We start from the raw sequence: 25,488 nt of genomic DNA on the forward strand, positions 1-25,488 counted from the left end.
GGTGGTTTGTGTTCTTTCAGTGGGTTGCTATGTCTATTTTGATGTGTTAGGGTCTTCCTTTCTAGTTTTGAGTATGGAGAAATTGTTGTGTGGTTTCCTTACCTTGATTCTGGTTTTAGGTTGCTGCGTGTGAATATTGAATGATGGGCTGTGACTGCATAGCATGCTAATCCAAAGCGTGTTTAGTAAATGCTCTGAGTTTTTCTGGTTGCTTGTTCCTTGTTGTCTATTTCTTGGTGGGTTTTATCTTGTTGTGTGGGGGTGCCGATCGTTGTTTGGTAGGGTAGATGGGTTTTCCCTTTGTGGCATGCTAGTTCAAAGTGATTGGAGTTAATACTTTAGCAATTCGTTTTCTGGAGTTTGATCCTTGAGTGTTTTATGTGTTCACTGTGGTGTTTTTTTTTCCTTTTGGTGGATGCAGGGTCCGATAGGGATATATTATGGTTGCGTATTGTAATTTAGTTTGTCTCTCGCTCTGTGGCAAGTTGCTCTCTTCCCCAGTGTATAGGAAATGCAGGTTTTAAGTATGTGTCTGAAAGCTAAGTGGTCTTTTGTTGTTTGGGTACTGTTAGGAGTTGAGTGCCACAATTATTTACGAGTGTGGCGTTGTCCTCTTGAAAAGGAATGGATGTCAACTGCATAGTTGTAACATGTGAGCCAGTGTTTTTTAATTGGTCTCTTCAGTGGTACATCTATATGTTAAGAAGTTGCGAAAGATTTGATCCTTCTGCAATGTGCATTTGATGGGTTGCGTGTTAGGTGAATGGTGGTAGTCAAGCCGTTTCTGTTGTGTGAGAGTTAAGGGGATTTTATCCTTTGTAGTGCATTGTTGTGAAGGCTGGATTCTTGGAATTCTCTACATTAAGGTTGTGTGGTTAATGGTGTCCAAACTGTTGGTATGTCCAGAAGTATGAGGCTGAACATATGTTATCTGTGTTTGTTTTTAGGTCATCCCAAATTGAGGGATGTGCTGATTCGGTTCCACTCATTGGTCTAAAACATGCTTATGATTCGTCTATTACTCCATTTGATTCTACTTATTCAAATATTTGTGTATGTAACTTTATGGATTTTGGCTGGGTAGTATGATTTGGATATGGGTTTTGTAGTTGGCCGTGTGGTTTGCTCTTCCTGCATTTTTCTTGTGGACAGGTTTAATGTAGGTGGCTTTGAAAATATTTGTTACAAATCTGGTTTCCAGCTATTGGTTCATACATTTTTGGGAAATAGTATGCTAGGGTTTCCTTGCAGAGTATGCTTTTAAAGATATCTACTGGACAGGGGTCTTCGGACTTTGGCTAGCTTTAATCCTCTTTCACGTGTGAGGAAGATAATGGGTCTGAAGTGGTTGATCTCTGCTGGTGTTATCAGATTTTCGGTATGGGGAGGATTATTGATTGCATCTGGGGTAGCTGCATCATTGGCTTGCAGGGTATGATTGATTTTGTTCTGAAATGGTCCTAGATGTTGTTGCAGAGCTTTTGGACGTGTGTGTGGGTTGGGGTGCGGGGGGGGCTTATTGCAGCATGAGGCAGCGTTTCTCATCTCATTGATGATTGTGAACTTTGTGGGTTGGTCGCTGTTCTGATTAGTGCAATGCAGTTTAAGACGGCTGCTTTGTAAAAACAAATTTGCTGTTGGAATTGTATGTTGTGGCTTGGTGATGGTGTTTATTTCACAATTACTCTAATTCCCAGTTCGTTTTCTTGAGTGCTCGGAGTTGCAGGGCGAACCATTTTAATGCTCCTTTTGAGTGTGATGGAGTGCACTGCTTAAGTTGTCAGTATATCCAGGGTGTTGGTGATCCAATTATTATGTTAGTCTCAGAACATATCCGGCATCCACTGGTTCAGTTGCAGGATATTGGGTTTGATATTTTCTATGGTTTACTGCTAGTTTTCCCTTTAGGCTATGGCTGCTACTTTTTAGTATATTGTGGGTGTCGATTGTAAAAGGGATCATGAGGTGTTTGTTCCAGACAACCACAATGAGGGGTGAGGAGGTGTCCACGGGTAAGTCCTTCCTCTCCGAAAAATGTGTCCAAGGTATGTCAGGCCAAGCGAGTGGCTCAGTTGACCATTTGTTTGAGATGAAATCTTGAGAGAATTGGTGGTTGTTTCCTTTTTTTTCTCCAAACCACATCTTAAAGACCACTGTGTCTGCAACTTTCCCTGTGAACCTAGGATTGTGTGTGGATGGTCTGTGTATAAGCAGGAAGATCTGGTACATTTAATGGTTGATTGGTAGTGATTTGCAGTCTTGGGTGTCCATAGAGGATGTGGGTGAGATGATTTTTGTGAGGCACTGTTAGGAAGAATCCTCTGCAGTACCCTTGGGGAACACTACAGGTGATTAAGTCTACAAGTGGCAGTACAATTTCTCACTTTTTGGCATTAATGACAGTTCAGTCTTACGAAAGAAAAGCGTACCCGCGGGAAGAAATGTAACCGTAGTCAAAAACACTTAGCACTTTGAATAAAAACCGAGGCAAAGGGGATAAAAATCATAGGCAATACTTTTGACAAGGCATTAGGATCGGAGGACGTGTTCAAAAATTCAGATAAAGTCAATAGGCCTGCGCCAGTGTCAAATGGAGCAGGGCTCTGTTATCGAGGATCACACGTTTAGAACAGTTCGAGATGAACGATGCCAGGAGTACTTGGATATTGTCAAATGGAGGCAAATGCTATAAGAGGGAAGGAAGAAAGGACAAGCCTTCGGTAAGAAAAAAGGGGTTCACCCCGATTTCTCAAGGTCGGACGTAGAGAACGACCAAATGTGCACAGTACCTTATTCGTATGAAGAAAAGCTGGTGCCACGGCAGTTGTTCCTGGTAGTTCCTGTAGACTCACGGTTCCTGAAGCCTCAGTAGTGGGGACAAGGACGTCTGGAGCGATCTGCACTACCCAGGGATGAGGCCAGCAGCAGCAAAAGCAACAGTGAATAAAAGGTGCGCTCCAACAGGAGAGGGCTCTTCTGATGGCTATCCGGACCACTACAACTTTGTGCAGGGATTTCGACCCAGGAGAGGATTCTCTGGCGGTAGAAAGGTGAGCTGGTTGATCCCACCAGGCTTAAGGGAAGAAGATTCCGGACTGGATCTTCTTTCGTTGAAGGGCAGATAGCTCGGGACTGCAGCAGGGCTTCACCGGGACTCAGGGGACGGGGGCAGCAGGGGGAGGTTGCAGCAGCCATCTTCTTCTCTGCTTCTCTTCGGTTCTTGTAGTTCCAGTGGCAACTCTGACTTCCAGCCCAAGAGTCCTGCCTTTTATGCAAAAATCCCCATTCACACAGCCTGGCTGTCAATCACACAGCAGGGGTGTTGTCCAGCCCAGACAACCCCTCCAGCCAACAGACACAAAGTGCGACTTGGGTCTCCAAGAAGACCCTGCGCAGGAGGTTACTAAACCGCTCCCTCACATTCAGCACACCTAGACACCCAGATGTCAAAGGAGGGCTTCTTCGTAGATGCCCGCCAAAGGTCAGCAAACAAAGAAGGCAAACCTGGTTTGCCGCACAAAGTAAAACACAAGAAGGATATTAACACAAAGAAATGGCAACTAAACCCGACCAGAGCCAAAAGAAAGAGTATTTGGTCAAGCGGGTTTATGTTCGAGGCTAATATAATAGCCTAAAACACTACCACGTTTATATAATATAATCGCGGTAGAAAAGATAGGGTAGATACCACTGCCACCAGCCAAGTCTTAGTGTTAAGGGAGCGAAACAAAACTCCTCCAAGAGGCGCAGGCAAAAAGGAGTAGGAATCACCCCTTCCAATACTCCATGTAGGATGGGGTGTATTGGCTCTGCAGTTTAAATGAATACAGAAAGTAAATGACAACTTTACCTGTTTCTGGGGGACAGTGGTCAGCCCCAGAAAAAAGGAGTCAGTGGGAAGTCTCAGACAACCCTGTGTCACTGTACTGAAGGTGCTGTGTAACACGCACAAAAAGTTGGGCTCGTGGAGTGGTGTGCTCCAGAGCCCAAGATCACACAAACAGTAGAAATACACATGGCAAAACACATGCAAGAGTGGGAAAATAGGCTCACACTCTTACCAGGTGGAAAAAATAAATCCAGCAAAGCTGCTGAGGGACTCACTATGTGAGGGAAATTAGCCATAAATGAGAATTCTCCCTAACAGGCACGCTAAGGCCTTCCCCTCTACCATCTCGATTTGCCTATATGAGTTTGAAATTGTCAGAGAGAATTTTGTGTACCACTATTTAATATCCACGTTTCTGGAAGGAACAAAATGTCAGTGCCTTCCTCGCACAGTATTGAATGGATTACCATTTTGTGCTTTCTCATTGATCGTACATAGATTAGGTTGTAATGTGTAACTTCTTCTTTAATGGTGTGATGTGGACTTGTATGTGCTGTAAAGGCTTTTGTAGATTGTAGGTTCAGTTCCTAGGTATTGAAGAGTATAGTGGGTTCATGGTTATTGATTCTGTATCGTTGCTAAATAGCTCCAGCAGGATGCATGCAGGGTCCGTCCGTCTGTCCTGTGCTGTGTGTTGTTTGTGAGATTAAGATGGAGTTTCAGAATCGGCACTGTGAATAGTGTGATGAATCCTGATCATCACTGTTCCACAACCGATGTTCTCCCACATAGCCAGGGGAAGGCAGCAGCTACGTGATCCTGACCCTGGGGGTGGCATTGTGGCGGAGGGTTACATGCGAGGAGATAGCTATCCGGGAGATGTGGTAACTCCCTTAGGAGAGACGCAGTATTCTTTTTATGAAGATGCTATAATCCCCAAATGCCTGATGGCATGCTGTCACTTCGCAAGTCCCTCCCATGTTAAAAACCAAAGAACATTATATGATAAACAGAATAAGCTACACACTTTTAGAAATACATGGGTGACATTTGACATCCCTTGATTATAATGGTTCTATCCTGGGTAAGAGCCCTGAACACGATATCACTGCACATAATATTCACATAACATTTTCTGTTTTCCACTTCTTGCAAGACCTTCTTCTCGAAAATCACGGATTCAGGAGAATAGGTATGTCTCGGGGGACAGACACTAGAAGGGTTTCTCAAACCGCTAAAGTTGGTACATTGATTGCTGGGCTGATCTTTAAAGAACTCTTTCAGGTGGACTTTACGCATAAAAGCGTTAAATTCCATTCAAAATTGTGATCTCAAAATTTCACAACCCTTTTCAAAGTTCAAACCTTTGTTCAGAACTCGCTCTTCGTCTTTGGACGAAATCACACTAGATAAATAGATAAATTGACTACCAGCCCCGGTAACTGCGTGTCTGCATCCAGTCTGTATTCCATTCCTGCCGACTGGTACCTCTGCCTAAAAAAGGTGGGCGTCTAGACCCATTGCGGGCTCCTTAGTTGTTTCTGCAATTGCTACCCCTTTGGCACTGGGGTTCCTTCCTCTACCACCTACATTGTTGATATCATTTTCATTAGATGTCATACCTTCTTCGCTAGAACTATAGGATGTATTCCTGAATCTCACTCAACGGTTCGCTCTGGCCTCCACCCGGTGCTCCAAAGACCTAATCCTTCGTGGTATAGAAGAAGGCTTTATCATGAGCTTAATTTGTTAGATCTTTTTTTAATCTTTTCACTCTTTCTGAGCTTGTGTCCACTTTGAATGTCTGCATTTCTTTCATGTGGGCATCTAATTTTGTTTTAAATACTTCAGTGTCAAATAGGGATGTAACGGTATAACGGTATACCGTTAAAGATACCGTGAACCACTTAATTGAATAATAATAACCGTCACATTGTTTATACCGGTATACCGTTTATACCGTTAAGTGTGCTTTTCAATCTGATTTGGAAAGGCTGCAGTAAGCAAGTGCTGCACAGTCTTGGTCTTGCACTGTTGGATGTGCCATCTGCCAGGTAGTTACAGTTGGAGCAGTTTTTAATGCCATTCCATAAATCACACGTGCCTGACATAAAATCAATATGTTAGCAATAGGAAGAATAAATACAGTGCTAAGAAGGAAAAGGGTTTACTTTGGGATGGCGGCTTTGGGGTTTATATATTTATAATAGATAATGTTTGCTAAACAAATGACAATGGGGGATTTCCCTAGTTCTATCATTGAATTTACATATAAGTTACACTGTAAAATGTACTCATCTCTGTGGGTATTCCCTGCTGCCATACCAAAGGGTAACATGTCAGTGATTACTGAACACCTTTTGGCCCGCAAGAAAACGAAAGGCTGTAACGTAAAGAGAGAGAGAGAGAGAGAGAGAGAGAGAGAGAGAGAGAGAGAGAGAGAGCCTCCATTGAGCTGTGGCATGCAGGTTATCAAGATGGCAACATGTTCATCTTCACCAGTAGCCAGTGGGGGAGCTAAAAGCCTAAATGACCACTTAAGAAAAGCTATTCAGTTTGCTTTGCTAGTCGCAGCAGGGCCCCCCCCCCCGCCCTCCTCCTCTCCACACGTGTGTTTGGTGGAAGCAAGGGGTGGCATTTCAGTGGAAAGTATGTTGAAAAGCCCAATTCTGGCCCTGGGTGCCTGATTTTGTTTGTGATGATAAATCTGACAATTTATGACCTTTTAGAAAATATTTGTTAAGATTAGTTAACATCACCTGCTATACCGCGATAACCATGATATACCGTCATTTGGCAAGAAGGTTATCATACCGTCATAAAACTAATACCGTGACACCCCTAGTGTCAAACAAAACGAAAATCTACAATGTAGGTATTGGGCAGGACCAGGAAAACCCCATACAGTTATACCAATCAATGCAACGCCCTACGAGACAAACGTTGCCGCATAGACAATAAACCTCTACAGGGGGTTGCCCCACACTATGGTGTTCTATCCCTCCTACCCTACCGGACTCCAGAGGTGACGGGTAACACTGGTGATCTAGAGGAATCCATCCGAACAAACTGCTTGCGGTTGGCGATGTAGGACTTGAACCAGCATAGGACCAGGTTGCTGATTCCCATGCGCCGATGTAGGGTGTCCGTAAGCGCCTCATGGTCTACTATGTCGAAAGCGGCCGAGAGGTCTGGTAGATCCAGGAGTCGGGGTGGGGGGGCGGCCGTCTTCAAGGACGTTGAGGACGTTGTCGACCACCTTTATGGTTGCTGTCTCCATCCTGCATCTGGGTCTGAATCCGGATTGGTAAGTTTGGAGGAAATTGTTGGTGTCGATGTGTTGCTGAAGTTGTGCGTCTACCGCTTTCTCGATGATCTTACCTTGGAAGGGAAGATGGGTGATGAGGCGATAGTTACCTAGGTTGTCGGGATCCAGAGTGGGTTTCTTTAGTAGAGGGAGGATTTGTCCTGTTTTTAGGGTTGATGGGGAAGGTGCCTTGAGTTAGGGAGCTGTTGATGATCTCGAGGTAGGTAAGGAGAGCTTCTGCGGAGAGGGTCTTGAGGATGGATGCAGAGGATAAGATATATGTTAGTGAGGCCTTCTGTGAGGGCTTCTACTGGGAAGTTCTTGAAGGACCTGAAGGTTTGTCTGCTGTGAGTGCTTGACTGGGATGGCGTGCACGGCTATGTGGTCAGACCAGTCAAGCTGGAGAGGAGAACTGTAGTGGAGGGAAGATAATGCAGTGATGATTAGGTCGAGGATGTTTGCTTTCTCGTGTGTTGTTTCTTTTGTGTGCTGTGTGAGGTTGAGGGTGTTGAGAAGGCTGAGGAGAGCTTCCTTTATCGCTTTGGTCCCCTTGTTGCCTGGAAGGCTGAAGTCTCCTAGGAAGATGTTGTTTGTGTGCGTGAGGGACATGGTGGTGACCAGTTCGGTGAAGTCTCTGATGAAGGTGGTGTTGGGTTTGGGTCTGTAGATGAGATGGAAGGTGACTGTGTCCGTTGGGCAGCGCGGAAGTGGTAGGAGAGGGCTTTGAATGAGCCAATGTTGTCTTGTGTATGACGGCAGAGCCTCCACCTGTCTATGTTGGATGCTGTAGCCGTTGGAAAGAAGAACATCTAGGATGTGGGTGTCAACCAGGTCTCGGTGATGAAGATGACGTCACGTTTGTGTGTATCATGAGGTCGGCGATGTCTGTTGCATTGGTGATAGCTGAACGGATATTGGCAAGCATAAACTTCCATCTTGTGGACAGTGAGGGGGTATTGATGGCCTTGAAGCTGATGTGGGTGAGGTTGCTGCATTGCGGAGCCCATGCCTTAGAGAAGGGCCGATGTCCTTGGCATTGTCTGGTGATGGTGAGCATGGCCTCTGGGGACGTGTCAGCATGTACTTACCTGTTGTGTGAGCAGGGGTTCGGGCCCTGGTCCTGCCGGTTGGAACATGCACAAACTGAAATTACCCTTTTCCTCGTCTGCCCGGGCGAGAGGCGCCCTTGATCTAAGAGTTAAGAGCACAAAGTAAGAGGCAGGGCTAAGAAGGTGGGTGGGTCTTTGGCCAGGTGATCTAGATTCACATGCTCACCAACTGCAAAGGAAAAAATGCTGGAGGTCTCCTTAAGTAGGGAAAAAGGACTTGACAACAGGAAGGCGCCCAGAGTTTAAATTGGTTGACAGGTGGGCGGTGCTTAGGCCAGGTGACCTAGATTCACCTGCTCATCAACACTAGGTAGAGGAATGCAGTATGCTGTGCTGAGTGTGGCGTGCCAAAAGTAACGTCATTGGGCGCTGTGCAGAACAATGGAAAATACTTTCTAAAGGATAAACTCGTAGAGCACAATGTAGAACAGTGCAGTGAGCTTTCTGAGGGAGATCTAGATTTGAGACCAAATATATGGAGCAATTTAGATAAAACCATCCTAGAGGATCCTAGATGTGAGACACCAAGTAGAGCTCTAGAATAGAACCATGCAATGCACTTTTTTAGCGATACCTAAATGTAAGACTACAATCTAGAACAATGCAATGTGCTTTTTGATGCATGTCCAGATTTAGGACGCAATATATGGCACAAAAGAGCACAGATTCTGTTCCTTGTGCCTCAGGAATGGCCTGGGAATGCAGGCAGAAGGAGAAAATACTCACCAGTGTTTATTCAAGCTGGGAAAATAAATACTTTATTAGTGTTGATTGAGAAAGAGTACTCAAATATTGCATTGCCCACATTTATAAAACCGTTTATTTTTGCTTATACCATTTCTTTAAATTATTTTTTATTTTTATTTTATAGAAATGCCCATAAAAGTATGTTTAAAAACAGAATGACCTGTCGTTGCAACATGTCTAAGTGTTCAGTGATAGCTATGAAGCAAGTGATTGTGCAAGGAAAGCAATATAGTTTGCTGACTGGTTTGGTTTCTCTTTTGCAGACTGAAAATTGAACAAAATTTACGGAAGAAAGTTAGAAAGGAAAGAGCAAAAAAAGATGAAATGATTGCCTTTCAGAAAAGGTTTCCCAACTACAAAGCCGATTCACAAAAATGACCTAAAATTAAGGAGCTTACGGATGTTACATGCAACGAAACCTTTCTCGCAAACCGTGAGACTGACCAAAACCTAAATCGGTCACTCTGACAGAAACCTTGAAAAATAAAGCATTCTCTTTTTTGTGTGGGGGTTTTTATTTATGTGTAGTTTGTGATAACCTTTCTGGAAAGTCCCTACTTTGTCATTCTATCCCAATTTCTGGCAATTCTGTTGGAGAGAAATGTGTACCATATGCTGGAGAGAAAGTTTTCTCAAATTTGCCATTGAACATTGGACTGCTTGGAGTCCAAGCTAAAACTTTACAAGAGCCTATTAAGGGTCATCTTCTTGTCAGTAGAATCTGAATGTGTCCTGCTTATTCTTTCTTTTTAAAAAGCAGATTTTGACAACCCCCTAGTATTGGCAATAGGCTTTATGGGATCTGCTAACCTGGCTACCTTATAATTCCTAAGCAACTCCATTCTAGTGTAAATAGAGTTGGCATAATCACAGCACTGTCATACTTGGCTTGCTAAAGAAGAATGGACTTGTGTAAAGGTTTTAGAACTTGTTGTAAGCACCTTTGTTCTTGGGGCTTGGGGGGAATAAAATGAATGACTGATTGGGGTGGGGGGGTGGTGCATTTTTTGATTGATTGTAACATCTTTTAGTAGTAGTTCAGATGTTTGGGAGGGGGTTCACTTCTATTCAGCAGGTAAAGAAATTGTAGTTTGTATCTGGCCACCATGTTCAGGATTATTAGACTAGATTATTAGACTAGGTATGTGCAGAACACATTATGAACAAAATCGTTTGAGCCTGTGCAGACATATCCAACCTTTGTGATTAAAACAAATAATTATTGGTATCTTCTGATCTGTGGTTTCATTACGCTATTTGGGACAGTGAATATAATTGTGTAAATATTTGGAGTATCCATGAACAAAATCTGTGCATGGTGTAGGGTGCATCATAGACTTATACTTGCATTTCTACAGGTTGTGGGCCAGCCTGAATACACCGACCCAAGCAGCGGTTTAACTTACTCTACTAATTCCATGCGCAGTTCAAGCTGGCTATAGCCCAACACACCTTTACTCTTAACAATAATAGGTTTTGGATTTCTGTCAGCCACCTTTTTGGGACTTTGTTTGTAGGATAGGGTGTCACAAGAGGGACAGTAATTTTCTGAATAGGACCATGAAATTTTGTTTACATGCTACCCTAGGAAAGGGGGTTTGTGTGATACTGAATCACTTTCTGTAGTTCTAACCTTCCAATTCTCATTCCAACGCCAAACCATTAGCGCATAAGAACAACCCCGTTCTCTCGCACAACCGAGACCTTGCACCGACATGCGACAACACTCCTAGCGCCTAATACTGCCCGCACTAAAGACATTAGTATCAAAGGCGTGCTCATCAATGCCCGATCCCTCCCGGCACATGCCATTGACGTTGCAGACTTTGTCACCTCAGAAAATCTAGACTTCCTTACTATCTCAGAAACCTGACTGCATGTGGCGTCTGGCCCAGCCTTGTCCCTAGCAATCCCCGAGAATTACTCGATCATCAGATGCGTCAGGGACACCAATCAAACAAAGGGGGAGGCTTAGCCTTTATATTCAAGAGTTCACTTGAATTCAGACCCATCCCCAACCTCCATATCCCATCAGCAGAACTACTCTCAATCAAACTCCCAATCTCTCCTAACCAAACTGCGACAGTTCACCTTATTTATAGGCCTCCTGGTCCTATCTCTACGTTCATTGAGGATATCTCATCCATCCTTGCCACCAACACTAAGTCCAACTCGCAAATACTTCTACTTGTTGATTTCAATTTAGGGTACCAAGATGCCAACGACACCAAAGCCTCAGAGCTAGCAAGTACACTAATGGACTTCAGCCTTACCCAACATATCAAAGAGCCTACCCACAATAAAGGCCTTTCCCCTCGATTGGGTAGCAGACTTGAATTGCGAGCTCAAACTGACCTCTATCATACCTTGCTTATGGCCCGATCACCATAAAATACTCTTCTATATCAATTCCTACCCTCACACCCCTAAATCCAACCTTGCACCCCCCTATCCACACCCGCAACAAGAAGGGTATTATAATGGAGAAATTTCTCCCTCTTATTCTTCCTCTCCTCAATACTGCATCAACCATGTGCTCTGACCCCACAGCCTTAGTTGACACATATAACTTCACCATGCTAAAAGCCCTCAATGCCATTGCACCATCTAAACTACGTAAACAAAAACCACATCCCAACCTCAACTCCTGGTTTACTCCCCACCTCAGAGATCTACGCAAAGAAAAAAGAAAAGCTGAAGCCCATTGGGAAAATATACCATCTCTAACTAAATAAATCAGCCTCTCCAATGCCTCCTCTTCCTACATAGAAGCCACTCTGGCAGCTAAAAAAGACGTTTACAATAAACGCATTATACAAGCTGAATCCAACACAAAATAACTCTTCAAGATCCTCAATGAACTAGAGTCTCCTGTAGCCCCATTAGTCAATATCCAAAAGGCTCTTTTAGATAAGTCTTACAACATTCCTACTCCCAAACATGCCTTTAAACCTTTCAGCTTCTCTCCACTCTCCAATTGGGAAGTGGAAAATATAATTATGAAGCTTAAACCATCCAACTGCCAAGGTGACCTATGTCCAGCTCACATCATCAAGGAGTCTGCTCATGACCTGGTGCCTTTCATTACCACCTTCATAAATGCCTCATTTAAATCTGGTACTGTACCAGACAATCTCAAGGATTTTTGGGTCATCCCTCTAATCAAAAAGCCCACTCTGGACCCTAGCAACTCGTCCAACTACAGGCATATTACTACTGTGCCCTTTCTACTGAAAATCCTAGACCGTGCCCCCTACCTCCAAATTGGCATTACTACTCCTACTGGATCTCTCTGCAGCTTTTGACCTAGTCGATCATCAAATCCTATGTCAGCACCTCAAAACAGCTGCCCACTTCTCACATGCGGCCAATTCCTGGATCAAATCCTTTCTGACCAATAGAACAATAAGGGTTTTTTCTCCTTCTGCCTCGGCCGAGCCTGCACCTGTCCCGTGTGGAGTCCCACAAGGCTCCTGTGTCTCTCCCACGTTGTATAATGTGTTTACAAAGCCACTTTTTGACATTCTTGACTATCTGAGTGTCTCGTATACTAACTATGCGGCTGACACCCAGATACTCATCCCCATTACAGGCGACTATGTCACTGATTCTACAGCACTTAATGACGTCTACCTTGTCATCCAGGCCTGGATGGCACATCATGGGCTTTGCCTTAATGATGAAAAAACAGAGTTGCTCATTCTAGGCTCACACCTCAAACTCTCTAAACTAGAGTCTGCATATAAAACCTTTATTATTGATGGAAACACTATCAAAGTGTCCAACGACACAAAAACTCTTGGTATTTACCTGGACTCAACACTCTCCCTCACCAGACAAACTAATGCTGTTGTCTCTGCCTCTGCGTACACATGCAAACTGATTACCGCCTGCACACCCTTCCTGACAACTGACCACTGCATCATCCTCGCAAGAACCCTCATCATGGCCAATATTGATTATTGTAATGCACTCTACTTAGGAACCAGCCAAAGAAACTTGGATAAGTTACAAGTAACGCAGAACAACGCAATTAGGGCAGCCCTCAACCTCCCTAGGAGACTCCACATCTCAGATACAAGACATAACCTACACTGGCTTCCCATCTCACACCGAACTTCTCTTAAAACCCTTGCTCTCTCACACAAGGCCCAGAACAACTCGGCTCCCGCCTACCTATCCAATCGCTTCACACGTCATACTGCCAACAGACCCTTGAGATCTGCCCATTTCAACTCACAGTACCTAAATATAAGCTCCAGACTGCAGGAGGATCAAGCTTCCTAGTCCTTGCGGCCAAACTGTGGAACACACTACCCTCTTCCCTCAGAGCTGAACCCTCTTTTCTATCCTTCAAGAACAAAACCAAACTCTGGCTCCATGAGCTTGGCGCCTCTGCCTCCTCGTCCTAACAAATTTGGTGAGGCTGGATAAGGTGCCTTTGTCCCCCTCTTTAGCACCTATGATACGTATAGACACAATTGCCTCGTAAATTCCAACTATCTGACCTTACACTATGTGATATGCTGATTGTATTGTATGTAATGCTCTCACTGTAACTCTTGTTGTTGGCCTTGAAGCGTTCTTTTGACTTGACTGATCCCATTTGGGATACCTTTGCTCATGTATGTAACCAATTCCTACTTAAATTATGCACCCAGATGCCCAAGGGCAAGGTGCCTTTACAAATAAATACAAATACAAACCCGGCACAAGTTTAAATGAGAAGATCTGTATTGTCTAGTTGTATCGCCAGTTCCCCTTGCTGTTGATCCAAGCCTTTTCCTTGAGAATCTAATGACCAGACCCTAAAATTTGAGTTGTCTTGTGTATCGTTACTGAACCATCTTACAAGTGGTGTCAGAAGTGGGATGATGAGCTTTGATAAAATGGCCCAATCCAGCACAAAACCTTTGAAAGGATCTTCAAGTTCCTAAAAACCTTCCCGAACACCAAGCCCCCATTTTGAGCCAATTCTGTAAGGCCATCGGTATTTAAAATTGAAATCCTCACCATTTCAGCAGGAGGAAGAAGAAGGGTCAGGACCAGTCTAGAGATCCATCTTCCACTCTATATGTGAGAGTGGCCCCAAAATCAAGCTTAGCATTGTCTGTCAGTTTACGTAAAAGCAGGAGTGTTGAATTCAAATTGCCAAGGGGAGAATGCAGGTAATCCATGTGAATGCGTTTATGATGACTATAGGATCCAGGTGGAGACTCATTTGCTCAGTTAATATGCAATGTCATGGCACTACAATAGAGGAGGTGTCATTGGACAAGGCAGAGAAGGATTTGGCTCCATCAGTAGCCCTTTCAACCTCCTGGCTGCTGACCGGGAAGCACTACCAAGAATCTTTGAAAAACCTTCACCCAAATTCACAAGCACCCAATGCAATGACCCATAACTGAGGGAAGCATTTTGACAGGTCATTAAAGAGAAAGAGGGAACCGAGTTGAGAGGACCAATATTTCAGAGAAAAGAACAGGTGAGTTTACCTAGCCCAAAATACTGAGATCGGCTATTATTACCTACTCCCTTCCAAAAAGAAGTTATGGACAGGGCCCACTCACATTTCACAGCGGGACATCAGGTGGTTGTGAAAACGCAATTCTACATCCTCTCCCAGTTCTACTGGCCTGGAGTCTAGACGGCCATGAAAAGTTATTTTTCCTCCTGACCCATGTGACAGAAAAATTCAAACGGTTCTTTTCTCAAGCTCTACCACAATCTCTGCCTATCATAGAGGTACCCTTCTTGTAAGTGGCCATAAATATTGTATGACTGCAGGAGCATTCCAATCAAGGGAAGAGATATATTCTACACTGCACCACCTGATAGGTGGAGACATCCTCCAACCTCCACAAGATCAAGCACTACTGACTGTGAGAAACCTGAGGGTATTCTCCCACGTAGTCCTCAAGAACCCCTTATTCAGGAGGCCAGGGGAGGGCTGGCACTCTCAGATCTCAACTGTGGGGGTGGACGAGCGAAGCAAGATCACCTGGGTAGTGGATCCCGGGGTTATGCTTGTGGAAATGCCCCAGGTGAGACGCGCTACATCGCAGAAGACGAAGAGGAGGGCGAAGTCCCTGAGATTTTCTTTGTGTATTCTACATCAACCTCCTTTTCACCTGAAGAAGCTCCCATAATAAAAACCCAGCCACCCTTACACATCTGGTAAGCCAACTAGGAGCACATATCCCATTAGACTTGAAACCCACATCTCCCAGAATCCCTGCATTCCGGTTTTCTACCCGAATACTCCCACCCCTTCTTCTTCTAGTCCCTCTGATTGTTATTTCCCAATCTGCTCAAACAAAACCCTACCAAACGTACCCTTCTGAAATTACCTATCCCCCTTGGACGAAAGCAAAAATCCCATACAACACCACTTCCTCTCTATAACCCGTGGGATACTCGAACACTCTTATTCTCCACCTTTCCAACACAAACACCTTCGTACAACACAAAAGACAACAGACTAATTCTCAAAATGTTTACCTGACATGTCCAAACGTAAGGGTCCGGCAAAGTTGGGCAATTGAACAAAATCATACACACCTGATGACCCTTTCCTTTCCCCAGAGCTGGAATAAAAGGTGGAGCACAAAAGCACAGCACGAGGAAGGCAGGACCACACAACGTGAGAGCTAACTCAGCACAGCAGTTCAAGAGGAGGTGAAAGATGGCGAATACCAAGAGGGTGACAAGGAGAGCAGAAACTGTCACGATCCATGCCCCTGACCCCCTCAGGTATAACGGCTCCCTGGCAGCAGTGGGGCTAAAGCCCTTCACACTGGCTTCAAGGGCCTTAAAACTCCATCAGAAACATACATGGAGTCAGAGGCTCATTATCAGGAATAAAGCAATACCAGTTTTGGACCTTAATTCAACATGGAGGCCTTTTTTCTTTAGAACCAAGCCATGCGGTCTAGTGTTTTGGGTGTGGCTGGGCCTGGAACTACTTGCCCTGGAACTACTTTACCTGAGCTATTTAAACCACACTCAAACAGCAGAACATGCTTTGCGTTATTCTGCACTCCTGCAGCGTAACTCTCACTGTGCCCAGCTCCTGCTCATCTGCTTCTCGGGCGGCCCGATCCTGAAGCCCTAGATCTGGATTCCATTAATAACCTGGAAGAACAAGAACAGCATTAGCGAGCAAGAACACTACCTGTGAAGTAACCAGTCTTGAATCCATCCTGCACTTCACTTACCTCACCCATCTCCAGAGTTTGCCGCAACCTGCAAAGGTAAAGAAACAAGGACAGCATCAATAACAATTCTTACCTGGGCAAGCAGCGAGTCCGGGCAGCACCCTGCTCTTCTCTTGCATCGCCCATCTCCAGGTTTCACTGCAACCTGCAAGGGAGAAGGAACAAGGTCAGCATTAACAAAGCACTTACCTGGGCAAGCAGCGCTTCGATCGCTCATCTTTCCGGAACATCACTGCAACCTGTACAAAGAAGGGAAGAGAACACAGGTTAGCAATTAACACCAATAAACAGCGCAGAACTCCGCATCAATAACTGGCCGTGGTCTTTGCCATCAGCGCGGCAACTCTGAGATCGCAACCATCCCTGTGAAAACAAAAAGAGACATTGTTAGGGAACAGCGTAGTGGAGCAAGATACAGAGAAGACTGAGAATATGGAGGGAAAGAAAGAGACAGAATAAAGACGGAAAAGACATTATAACTCGCCTGGAAGACAGCAAGCAGAGTCAGAGTCACAGCCGGTCTGGACCCGACATAAGGGCACATGGACCAGTGAAGCAACTAGGTCCACGGAACGCCCGCACCAACCACGTGTCCCTGCACAGAGACGCAGGACGGAGAGTTCAACGCACAAAATCCTAAGGTGAGCAATAAACCCAAGGGAGGGGATTTGGACCAGAGGGAGGTGGGAGTCCACTCATCACAGAACCAGTATCTTAACCCTTCATTCTCCTGTTATAGGCACTACCCAACGTCTGGCACATAACCAAGCAGAGAGGGGTCCGGAATAGCCCTTAGACCTCCATCCAGTATCGTGTGGTGCCCCCGTGGATACCAGGTGAGCGTAACAGTAACCTTGCCCTTTCCGATCAAGGCCTGTGAAACCTCTGCAGATGGAAGTCATCTGACATTGTAACATAAGAAATGCTTGATATATGATCCTGTAACATAAGAAATGTAACATATTTATGTAGCTGTAACTTAAGATTTTATTTTTTGCAAGCGCCCAGTTGCTCAACGGCCAGGTGCGCTCCATAAATAAATAAACAATACAATACTGTCTGTATTTCTTGTTGATCTAGGGCAATGGTCACACATGCACAACAAGTACTCAGATGTTTTTTCATTAAGTTGAAGAACTTATTCCATTTCAACTAATTGGCAGGGTTGGTCTCCCTGGGCCTTTGTTCTAGTGAGAGTTGGTATTCTTGTTTCTCCAGCATGGGGTCTGGCCTGGATTCACATGCTCATGAATATTCCCCGTCGTCAGGCCGGGAATCCTCGGTAAAAGAAAAAACTGTTTCACTTTCACTTACAAACTGTATTTCAAATGGATTGTGTACTCCAACTTATTCCTCATCTATGACATGTAAAGTCCACAGCTGTGCTGCTTCATAAAGTTTTTCGGCAGAGGGCACCCTGCGTCAATGGCGTCGGGTTGGTGTCCCTCGAAGGCCTCCGTCGAGGGTGACGTCATTGGATGTTATAAGTAGCAGTAGGTTCCGTTTTTTCTGCAAACGTGTTTGCTTCATAAAACTCAGCGTGCTTTGTGGTTGCTGTTAACTTACTGTATCATGTCTTCTTCTACACTGACGACCCCTCAGTCTGGCTTCAAGAAATGTCGGGTCCGCGGCTCCAAGATGTCGATTACGGATCCGCATAGAATTTGTCTGTGGTGCCTGGGTGAGGAACACGCGACGGATGAGTGCTCGAAGTGCCAGTCGTTGACTGCCAAAGCCTTCCAGGAACATAAGGGGAAATTGAAGGTAGGAAGTGTGTCCCAGCCCCGTAAATCCAAGTCTGCTGGTATTTCGACCGACGAGTCAAGAGGGGACTTTCCTCGTCGGAAGAAGTCCAAGTGCTCCAGGTCCCCTATTTGTTTGTGCCACTCGTCATCTTCGTTGCAGCGGTCCAGGAAGTGATGTCACCATTTGCCTTCCTCATCCTCTCCGGACGACGCCCCCTCGAAAAAGGTGACCTGCCCCACCAAATCCTCGACCACGGAGGACTGGGATGCTTCCCGGGTGCAGATGTTGAAGATATTTCAATCCCAAGGCAAAGTTCCATCTGCACCTTATGACGAAGCTGGCAGAGGAACAGTCTCGGCCGGATGCTTGGGCGCCTTCAGGCCCGAGTGGACGGCGTGATAAACACCGGGAGCATTCGAGGCCCCGTTAGGACAAGGCATTGGTTGTTCTCCAGAGACGTGCGATGTCCAGGTCGCGATCTTCGTCTCTGGCAAAACCGTCGAAACCTGTGAAGTCCTCGAAGACCTTGAAGGTGTCGATGCCATCAGCGCCTGTCAAGTCTTTGCCCCCGGTCAGGCCTTCGAAGCCGTCTGCGACATTGTCGACGCCAATGGAGCCATCAATGCCATCTGGGCCGAATTTACCGGTGGAGGCCCCTGTGAGTGTGAACCCTACGAGGAAGGCTACTTCTAAGTCTATGAAGACTGTTACATGGAATAGGTGTACTCCTCTCCCAAGAACGGGCTTCTGTAAGTCTCTCCAGGACATTTATGAGGACAATGAAAGGATGAAAGGTCAGAGGAGGAGGTTGGGTCTTTTGGTCTTCCATATGGGACTCCTGGTGTTCTGGAGTGTCTCATTCTGAAGAGAGTCGGATGGAGGATCTGTGTCAGTCCTTGCATGATGCCAGTGGCCTTGACACTTCCCATGAGATGGAATTTGGTAGGCCAATCCGGGGGATAATGCCGACTCCTCTTATCAGAGATTGATGTTGAGAGTTGTGGAGTATCTGGGCTGGGCCAGGCCTCTGGGGCAGTTTGATCAAGATGATTTTACAGATATTCTGGATCAGGGTCCGCCCACTGACTCGGTGTTGCCATCTCATGTGGCATTGCAAAAGTGGGTGACTGCTACTTGGAACACCCCGGAGAGTATTCCGGCGGTGAACAAGTCGTTGACTAAGAAGAAATACCCATCCTGTAGTGACCCCAGCTAACGGTCCACACACCCTACTGCAGAGAGTTTGGTGGTTCAGGCGGCTACGGCCACCTCGAAGCAAGCAGCGTACCCTACCATCCCTCCTGATAAAGACGTTAAGCGCATGGATCGATGGGCATGCAAGGTATTTTCTGCTGGGAGTATGGCGTTGAAGTCAACCAACTCCACCTGTGCCTTAGCAAAGTTTTTGGACACTCTGTGGAATTACATCTCTTTTGCGGCTAAGCATATTCCTGAGGGGGAAGAAAGGGATGGCTTTCTAGCTATTGTGAAAGATGGCAAGGATGCCATGTGTGAATCCCTTCAGTCTGGGTTGGGCACTGCGGATAGTGTCAGCAGGTCCATGGCCACTAGCCCCGTGATGCGCAGATTTGCGTGGTTGTGGAAGTTTGGGTTTGCACCAGATGTGCAGGCTTGTCTTCTCAACATGCCCTTTTACGGGTCGCATCTGTTTGGCAAAAGCAGCTGCCAAATCTTTGGGCGCAGCTGTTCGACAATCTCCGCCTTTTCGTCCTAGGGGACAGCAATGAAAAGGTTCCTTTTGCTACTACTCAAAGGGCGAGAGGGAAGGCTAGCAAGAGGGGCCAACGTAAGTTTCCTCGTGGTGGATGAGGTAGAGGTGCCAAGGCTGCTCAAGCAGCAGCCTCTTTGCCATCAGGCGCTGCCGCAGCTGCTTCAAAACCGTGGTGAGGCCTTTTCTCATTGTTCACCGGTAGGGGCAGGCTGTCTCAACATCTAGAAGAGTGGCGAGCCATTACTTCAGATGCGTGGGCTCTGGAAACAATAGCCCACGGCTACTGCCTTCCTTTCGGCCTCACGACAATCCACTGGGGAAGAACTCTTTGAGGGTTCCGGATCCGCTCCTTGTGCAGGAGATTTTGACCCTGCTAGAGAAGGGTGCTACAGAACCAGTGCCTGTGGCGGAGAGGAACAAGAGTTGGTAGTTCCCGTATTTTTTGATTCCCAAGAAGGACGGAGGACTGAGACTCATCTTGGACTTGAGATACTTGAACAAGATGCTTATTGCCATGTGCCGATTCATCTCAAGCACAGAAAATACCTGAGGTTCGCAGTTGGTGGCTCGCACTATCAATTTTGGGTCCTGCTGTTGGTGTTGACCTCCGCCCCGAGGGTCTTCACCAAGCTCATGGTGGTAGTGGCAGCGTATCTCAGGAGAGGGGGGATTCACGTCTACCCCTAACTGGATGATTGGCTGATCAGGGCGCATTCTCCCAAACAAGCCTTGGATCATCTCAGCGTCACTTGCCACTCCCTTCACAAACTGGGCTTCTCCCTCAATTTCAAGAAGTCGCATATGACACCTTCCCGACAGCTCCAGTACATTGAGGCTGTGTTGGACACGTCTTTGGGGATGTGCTCGCCACCCAAGGTGAGGGCTCAACACATTCTTCAGATGGTCTCCAAGTTTCAACAAGCCCAGACTCTTCCGACTATCGAATTCCTAAGCTTGCTCGGCCTCATGTCACCCTGCATTTTTGTGGTGCCAGAGGCCCGGCTGAGAATGCGATCCCTTCAGTGGGCTCTCTGGACTCAATGGTCCCAGTTCTCAGGCAAGATGTCGGAAATCCTTCGTGTTCCCGTCAGGGTCTCCCAGGATCTCCTGTGGTGGGCTAGCGAGGAAAATCTCAGGAAGGGGGAGCCTTTTTGGCAATCCTGGCCGGAGGTAACAGTAGTGGTGGACGCTTCCCTCACGGAGTGGGGTGCTCATGACAACGATCTGACCATCAGCGGTCGTTGGTCTCCATTGGAGTCCAAACTACACATCAATCTTTTGGAGCTGAGAGCAATCAGGCTAGCACTGAAGGCTTTCCTGCCATCTGTAGGGGGAAAGAATGTCCTGATAATGATGGACAACACGGTGGCCATGCATTACCTCAACAAGAGAGGAGGTGTAGGGTCACTCCCTCTGTGCAGGGGGGCAATGCAGCTCTGGTTCTGGGCAATTCAAGAAGGTGTCTCCCCCCTCTTTCTATCTTTAAGCGCTCGTCCGAGGAATGCTCCTATTTTAAGATTTCATGGATCACTCCATTTCTGAAAGGGCCCACAAATCTGTTCCCGCCGTCGCCTTTTCAGGTGCCGGTTCGGAACCTTAATTTGGTCTTAGAATTTCTGATGGGTGCTCCGTTTGAACCTTTGCACTCTTGTCCGTTGAGATTGTCGACATTTAAGACTGTTTTCTTGGTTGCAGTTACCTCTGCTCGTAGAGTGAGCGAGTTGCAGGCACTTTCTTCTAAACAACCCTTTACTTTGTTCCACAAGGACAGGGTTGTATTGCGAGTACGTCTGTCTTTCCTACCTAAGGTAGTGTCAGAATTTCATTTAAGTCAGAAGGTGGTGCTCCCCACCTTCTATCCTCCTCCGCATCCTAGTAAGGACAAGCAGAGACTCCATAGGTTGGATCCTAGGAGGACATTGAGCTTTTATCTTTTCAGAATATCCAAGGTCAGAGTGGACGACCAGCTCTTTGTGGAGTATACTGGACACTGATGAGGCCAGGCTGTTTCTAAGCAGACCTTTTCTAGGTGGATCATCCTCACTATTTCAGAATGCTACAGGTTGGCTGGCAAGGACCCTCCTGAGGGCTTGCAGGCTCATTCCACCAGGGGCATGGCTACATTGACAGCCCTGCAGAAGGAAGTACCGGTTTAAACATCTGTGATGCTGCAACGTAGTTTTCCATACACACGTTTGTTATGCATTATTCCCCAGATACCATTCCCTGGATCCTTCCCATGCTCAGGATGTCGCCTTTGGTAAGGCAATGCTTTACTCTGCTGTTTAATTGGGTATGTCTAAATTCTTCTCCCTCCTCCACTCATGGATACTGCTTTGGGAGTCTGTCATAGATGAGGAATACGTTGGAGGACACAATCCATTCGAAGAACAAGTTACTTACCAACTGGTAACATTCTTCCGACTGGATGTTCCTCCAACATATTCCTCATCGCCCTCCCAGCCTACCCCTCTCGAGAATTTCCCATGCCATTGCAGCTTTCGTTCATACAATGCTAAGTGCAGTCAATGCTGTATTATGGCACGTGTGCCACACGTTGTGAGGGGGGGGGAGATAAGAACTGAGGCTGCAGGCGCTGTGTGTGCTACTTATAACATCCAATGATGTCACCCTCGACAGAGGCCGTCGAGGGACATCAACCCGACACCATCGACGCATGGCACCCTTGGGCGAAAAAATGTTCAAAGCAGCACAGCTGTGGACATTACATGTCATAAATGAGGAATATGTTGGAGGAACATCCAGTCGAAAGAACTTTACCAGTTGATAAGTAACTTGTTCTTCTCCTCTAAGCCAATCACTGCACTCTGGGTCATACTGCCCCAGCCAATGACTGCCCACTCCCTAAGCCCCTCCTCTGTCAGCCATCTTCGGATTTTTACCAGACGTTCAAGTTTTGGGTGTCCTTGAGTTTTGCTCCGTGAGCTATTCTACGGGTTTTTAGCTTTTTTTCCAGACAAAGGCCTATGTTTGTCAAAACAGAACCTGACGAGCGGGGGTCTGTTGTCGGTGCATTTCAATGCCCCTCAAGAGCAAGGATCGTCAAGTTTTCATCGAAGTTTCCAGAAGGCCACCGGGCCTACTCCGCAGCTCCGACAATGGTGGATGAGAAGGAGGTAAGTTCAATGTTTCAAACTCTGCTCCAGCTGCGGACTGTGGAATGTGTTTGTAGAGGACAAACACCTTCAATTCCTCTACTGTCTTCACCCGGACCACAAAGAAGGGGATTGCGAGATCTGCCTCGGGTTCTCCAAGAGAACGATGAAGCATCATCACAGTAGACTGGCAGCGTGGCTAAGCGCCAAGACCTCTGCCCCGTTCCCGAAGCAGGGTCATGCCTCACTGGGACAGGCCGGTCTAAGGAGTGGGCTTCTAAGTCCTTTGAGGGTGCTCCATCCATGGGGGTCCAAGACAAGGCCAAGCACTGCAAGTCTGTTTCCGTCAGGGTCGCTGCGCAAGCGAGTCCCGCCTTGGGCAGGGCGCGCTCAACTCACCATCTGCCTCCATCTCCAGCCATCGATCAAGCTCCTCAAAAAGGAAATGTACTAACCTGGCTAAGCTGTGGGGGAAGCCCCAGAAGCCTAGGATGGAAGAAAAGGCAGCCGACCTGCCCAAGAATGCTCAGGCGGCGCAGGACAAATCGACGATTGAGATGGTGGTAGCCGCTCTCTCAAAGGCTAAAGGGGCTGACCCTGTGAAGGTAGCCCCGACTGCACCCAAGGTGTCCCGACCCCAGAGGCGGGAGGCCTCAGCAGGGGCGGTGGCGAAGACACCGGAAAAGAGTATGCCGTCGCTGAGCCGGGCCGAGACCGCTCAAGGTGCAAAAAAGGGGCAGGGGCAATGAGGTACCAGGCCAGCCACATGCCGTATCCCAAGACATGGATGTTTCTTCCTTCCATGAGGAGGACCAGGAGTCCGTACACACGACCCACGAGGGCGTGGAGGACAACGGTGGAAACTGATGGTGACAATGGCACAGGGCCTAGTAGTTCTATCACCCCGACTCCGCCGAGAGATGCATCTCTGGACATCCTTTCGACCCTACACACATTGGTGTCTGAAATTCAGAAAAGGATGCCGCAGGCCCCTGCCCTAGTGGCACCGGATCAGCCTCCTGCAAAAAAGAGGAAGCACCCTCCAATGCTGCCACATCAACCTCCACACCTGTTCCGGGTGCCCTCCCCCTGAGGAACCCGGACATGGTGACTGACAAGGCCATGGTGACATCTACCCGGCGGGTAGGTCACCGCAGCCGAGGGCATCCCCACCGGATGAGGTGGGATCGTTTCATGCCATGGTCACCAGAGCTTCCGAGCTCTTTCAGTTGACACCTGAGGAGACCAAAAAGGAAGGCTTCCTCTACCAGAGGCGCGAGGCCAAGAGGAAGACCATGAATGTGGTGCCCCTACTGGACGTGTGGGAGGAAGGCCTGACCCTGTTGCAGAATTCCACCCTGGACAAGCGGGATAGGCTGGAGAAAAAGTACTGGGTGCCGGAGTCCGCTCCCAGGTGCCTACGGTCGCAACTGTTGCCGTAACTTTGTGTCGGCGGCTGTGAGGAAGAGATTGTCTAACCCCTTGTCATCGTCCTCGGTCCCTCCAGACAGACAGGGGAAGAAGTTGGACGCCATGGGGAGAAAGGTCATTTACTCTGCAGCGTTGACCGTCAAAGCAGCCAACGCGCTGGCTATCCTGGCCAGGTACGACGGGGAGCTGTGGTACAAACTGGCCACAATTCTGGAGTTCCTGCCCGACGACAAGCTGGTGGAGGTGATCGCGCTCCTCCAGGAGGGGAAAGTGGCTTCAGACTGTGCCATCACGGTGGCCCGGGACATCGCTGACACAGGTTGCTGACAGATGGGGAACAGTGTCTGCCTTCGTCGTGGCTGGCTGAAGGCCACCAATTTCCATCAGGAGATCCAGACAAGGGTACTGGACATGCCCTTTGACGGGGATAACCTTTTTGGGAAGGCTGTCAATGAGTCCTTGAAGGCCCATCAAGACGGATCCGGAGACTGCTCGTGCCCTCGGTACTCTCCAACAGCATCGCTCTTCCTTTTGCGCCTCCAGAGGAAATCGGGCAGATCGGCGAAAGGTTTTGGTGGAGGCTGTTCGTCATGCCGTCAGCCCTCCCTCCCGGTCCACAACCCAGGAGGCCTACAAAGGCCGTTCCAAGGCTTTTGGTGGTGGTGATCAGTGCCGTCGCCGTCCCCAAGGCGGAATGCAGGTGCCGAAGCAGGACTGAACTGGCCAGGACATCGGGGCCCCCACCCATGCACCCCGGTGGGAGGCCGGCTGGTGGGATTCGTCAGCGAGTCGGGAAAGGATCTCCACCGACTTATGGGTGCTGGACACTCTCGCCCACAGACATGCCCTGGATTTTCAGCAAAAGTGTCTGCGGATCCCTCCGGTGACCTGGCAGGAGCAGCACATCCGTTCTCATATGTGAGGTCCTCGAGTTCCCTCGCTCTTCGAAGTATGCTATCTCGGTCCTGATAATTCACAAGTCGTGCGATTATCGGGGAGAATTCTGTCCCGGTCTCAGAGTGATTTGTGATACCTGGTGTGCCCTCTCCACCAGGAATTGGGAGGACAGTGGAGGCCCCTGTAGTACTTCTTTAATAAAGTTCTCCATGAAGACCTCCATATTTTGTTGCAAGATTGGCTCCGGGATCCCCACCACTCTGATATTATTTCTTCTTGACCTCGCCTCCAAATCTTCATTCTTGTCTCTGATGGTCTTCACCTCCCTGCGTATTTCCCGGATTGCTTGTGTTGTTT

At 47.3% G+C, this 25,488-nt stretch overlaps 1 protein-coding gene across 1 annotated transcript in view; it reads left to right on the forward strand.

Moving 5' to 3' along the window:
• The window catches only part of MRPL47 (mitochondrial ribosomal protein L47), a 237,391-nt gene extending 227,171 nt beyond the window's left edge, over nucleotides 1-10,220 (forward strand). Inside the window, exon 7 of the mRNA XM_069618677.1 lies at nucleotides 9,256-10,220. Coding sequence (XP_069474778.1) covers nucleotides 9,256-9,370 — 115 coding nt within the window. The 3' untranslated portion in view covers nucleotides 9,371-10,220. The remainder of the gene's footprint in view (nucleotides 1-9,255) is intronic.
• Nucleotides 10,221-25,488: the final 15,268 nt, after the last annotated feature.

Source organism: Ambystoma mexicanum, chromosome 10 (assembly GCF_040938575.1).
Source record: "Ambystoma mexicanum isolate Mex_15411 chromosome 10, UKY_AmexF1_1, whole genome shotgun sequence".
NCBI classification, from domain to species: domain Eukaryota; kingdom Metazoa; phylum Chordata; class Amphibia; order Caudata; family Ambystomatidae; genus Ambystoma; species Ambystoma mexicanum.